This window comes from Juglans regia, chromosome 16 (assembly GCF_001411555.2).
Source record: "Juglans regia cultivar Chandler chromosome 16, Walnut 2.0, whole genome shotgun sequence".
Lineage (NCBI taxonomy): Eukaryota > Viridiplantae > Streptophyta > Magnoliopsida > Fagales > Juglandaceae > Juglans > Juglans regia.
Genome location: NC_049916.1, coordinates 2,086,607 through 2,090,296, shown reverse-complemented (window position 1 = coordinate 2,090,296; position 3,690 = coordinate 2,086,607). Strand labels below are relative to the sequence as shown.

The following is a 3,690-nucleotide window of genomic DNA, read 5'->3' as shown; positions in this document are numbered from 1 at the left end:
ATGTCTTGATCACAAGTACTACAAGTAGTCTAATCATCAAATTTATTGATATAAATTAGCACACCGACCTAATTAATTAAATTCTTGATCAATCCACATCGCCCGCGTATATAAATTAATGCTTAAATTAAGTACTTTGATTGTAACAAGATCTTCCTTTTTTTATCATGTCAAAAATTAAATACGATCAATAATTATGACAACTCCATTAACCGTGTTGGTTAATTTGAAGTGAGTTTTATCATTCATCATCGATCTCTACACATCATGCATATACTACACTTATTTTTCTTTATTTTTTTTTATTCTTTTTAAACTAAATTTCATTAATCTATTTATCATTCATATATTACATATTTAATAAGAAAAAAAAATTATATATAACATATAATGTGAATATGATGAATAAAATTTTTAATTGAATATTACGTACCGGCGTGCATTGTGAGCCTTAATCATTAGCCAGATTAGCCGGTGCTGGGGCCTGGGGATCATGTGCGGATGCACAACATGCATTTCATCAATTCCAATAAGTTAAAACATGAGTTGATCATGTGAAATATATATTACAAAATTTAAGCTTCGTAGGATGCAAGTTATCTTTAATTAAATATTGGACTCTCATCTAATATATATATATATATATATATATATATATATATATACACACTTATACTTTAACTTAAAGTGGTTATAAACGTAAATAGTAATGAACAGAATTACAGTAATAAACAAGGTTGAACAGTATAAATAGTAATAAACAGTGTTGAACATTGCTACAGTAATGTGCTACAGTTATAAACAGTACTAAACAATAAAATAAAAGATAGAGTTTTGTTAAATATTTTTAAGAGAATAAAATCATATAAATATTAGAGTTTTTAATATAATTTAAATCTCATAATATTCTTAATTAACTAAAATTATTTAGATAAAATAATTTCTACCATTATAATATTTTTAGAGTTTTCAAAATAGAAAAGATTTACTTTAATGATAAAAAAATATAAGAGTAATATAGAAATAAAAGATTTTTTATTTTTTCAGTGCTCTCTAGGTCATTGAATATTGTGGTTAAATTCTACACAATTCATATATTTTGCTAAGAAAACTATTGTTAAAATATCTAAAATCTTTTAATTTTCATATTATTCATATTATTGTAACGTTTTGTTATCATTATGATGCTTGTTAAAATTTATTTTTCTGCTCCTATATATTAAATTATTAACTAACTAATTTTCTATAAAAAGACATATTATTTTTACACATCATATTATTTTTTTGGACACATCATTTTCAATTAGACAAATGGGCAAACGTGCTTTGCACATTATATAACTGCTAGTGTATATATATATATATATATATATTTATACCTTAGCCTCGATTTGGATTGAAAATTCATTTTAACTCATCTCATCTTATTATTTTTAAATAAATGTCAAAATAATAATAATATTAAAAAATAATATTTTATTCAATTCATTTAAAACCATCTTAACTCATCTCTAAATCTAAACGGATTCTTAATCTGTTATCTACAGATCGATTAACTATCAATCTATATATACTGTTATCTACAGATCGATTAACTATCAATCTATATATAGTTGCTTTTGTAAACGTAGATATGATATATAGTACCGCCTCAAATAATAACTGCTCGATCCACATCATCAACTATAATATAACTAATGATCTTAAAAACTAAATGTCAGTTGTGAAATTGTTTTATCTCATCTTATTTTATTTTATTATTATAATTTTTTAAAATTTTTATACAAAATATAATAAATAATTTAACTTTTTTAAATTTTAAAATAATAATAATATTAAAAAATAATATTCTAACAATATTTTTTATAACTTTTATCATTCATTTAAAATCATTTCATCTCATTTTTTAATCCAAACCGGCCCTAATTTTAGCCTTACTTCGATCCAAAGTTCCACCTAATCATGAGTGGCGGGCCAGATCAATTCTTTTATCATTCAAATCACACCATGCCACCATCCTTAGATATATTTTTTTGATCAGCTATAGAAATTAAGTGGCATATATGATATAGTGTGCATGATATATATATATATATATCTATATAGGTCATGCATGCATATTCTAGAAATAATTAATTATAATAATTGGCACTGCATCAAGCTGGTATGGGCTCTTCATTAAAGTGTGTAACGTGGGACCCATAGTTTTTGGACCATTCACATGCATGTTATACCATTTCCCTTGAAGAATTAAGAAGCATCCTATCCTAAATATGAGAAAAGTCCTTAAAAAGACCTAAGAGAGAAAGTCCACGAGAACAGCATCTCTCATAACTCGTACCATTTTGCCCTCTAAAAACACCCAGCACTTTTAAAGGCATTTCGATCTTTTTTTTACTCCACCCCATGCACCTAATAACGTAACAACAATACCAACTCTGCCGCATTACCCCCACCTTCTTAATTCACCTCCCCGGCCTTATACCCTGTTTCATTTCTTCAAAGCCATCTCTCTTCCTGGATCAAGCCCCCGCTTCCACAAAAACATTAACTTCTCGCTGGCAACTCTGTCATGTACTCTGGCCTCAATATGCCGATAAAGATAAATCCTTTCAACGACGCCCGGTTGCTGCTAACTTTGTTCCTGGTGATCATTGCCGTTTTTACTGTCCCGGGGACGGCTGAAGGTGATGAGAAGTGCACCTCCTGCACTCAAATCTCCCCACCACCACCATCTCCGCCACCGCCTTGTCCGCCACCGCCACCGCCACCAGCTCTTCCACCACCGCCGCCTTCTCCCAAGAAGCCGCCAACCCAATACTGCCCTCCGCCGCCTGCCCCGCCGTCATCGTTCCTATACATAACTGGTCCACCTGGCAACTTGTATCCTATTGACGAGGATTTCAATGGTGCCGCCCAGGACATGGTCATGAGGTTGCCTGTTTTGGTGGCCTGTGGATTAATGTTGGGTCTTCTGCCCAATCTTTGGTGACTTCACTGTGGTAAGATTCAGAATTTGGGAAGAAGAGAATTTTATGGACATATATATGTTAAGGCAAAGGTTTTTTCTTTTTAATGGGCAAGTGAGCTCAAGATTTTAAAGGACGGGAGAAGTTGTACTCGTTTTAATCACTAATACCCATCTTGGTTCATGCTTTATCTGAATTCAATTCAGAAATTTTCAATAACAACTTTATTCTGATCTGTTGCCAGTGATGTAAGAAATTATGTTCATATTTCTTCCTCTTCCTTTTTAGTATCGATCTGAACTCAATGATCTGTGGCATGATTCTTCTTTAATTCCCTGAGTTGACTTCGTCTTTATTTTTTATTTTATTTTTTTGTCTTGGTTTTCTTCATGATGATCTGATCCATAGGTATGTGTGCCCTGTTCATCTTTGCGTCTCTTTTGATTTGGCGTGCAGTTTTCAGGGATAAATGTGATTAGATCTGGTTAATAAATCGAAAGTCTTGGGATCAGGGTGCAAAGAAAAACTAATGCATTGTAGCAGAGCACACTTTGTATTCACTACGTAACTGTTTCTAGTTGATTGTTCTCAACACTAACTTGAAAAGATGTATAGTCTACATGATGCTACATCATGTGTGTAAAATAGATACTCCCAATAATAATTTTTATCTATATTTATTCTTATTTTAAAGGCCAGATTTTATAAAAACTCCTACGAG

At 30.9% G+C, this 3,690-nt stretch overlaps 1 protein-coding gene across 1 annotated transcript; it reads left to right on the top strand.

The window, feature by feature from the left end:
* The first annotated feature begins 2,292 nt into the window (after positions 1-2,292).
* LOC118344862 (wiskott-Aldrich syndrome protein family member 2-like) lies at positions 2,293-3,300 on the top strand. Its single transcript, XM_035686581.1, has one exon. It carries the CDS (start codon positions 2,573-2,575, stop codon positions 2,990-2,992), a length of 420 nt encoding a protein of 139 aa, XP_035542474.1. The 5' UTR covers positions 2,293-2,572; the 3' UTR covers positions 2,993-3,300.
* Positions 3,301-3,690: the final 390 nt, after the last annotated feature.

Excerpts from the sequence above, each read along its gene's own strand:
- LOC118344862 (XM_035686581.1), top strand. The coding sequence starts at position 2,573 with ATGTACTCTGGCCTCAATATGCCGATAAAGATAAATCCTTTCAACGAC.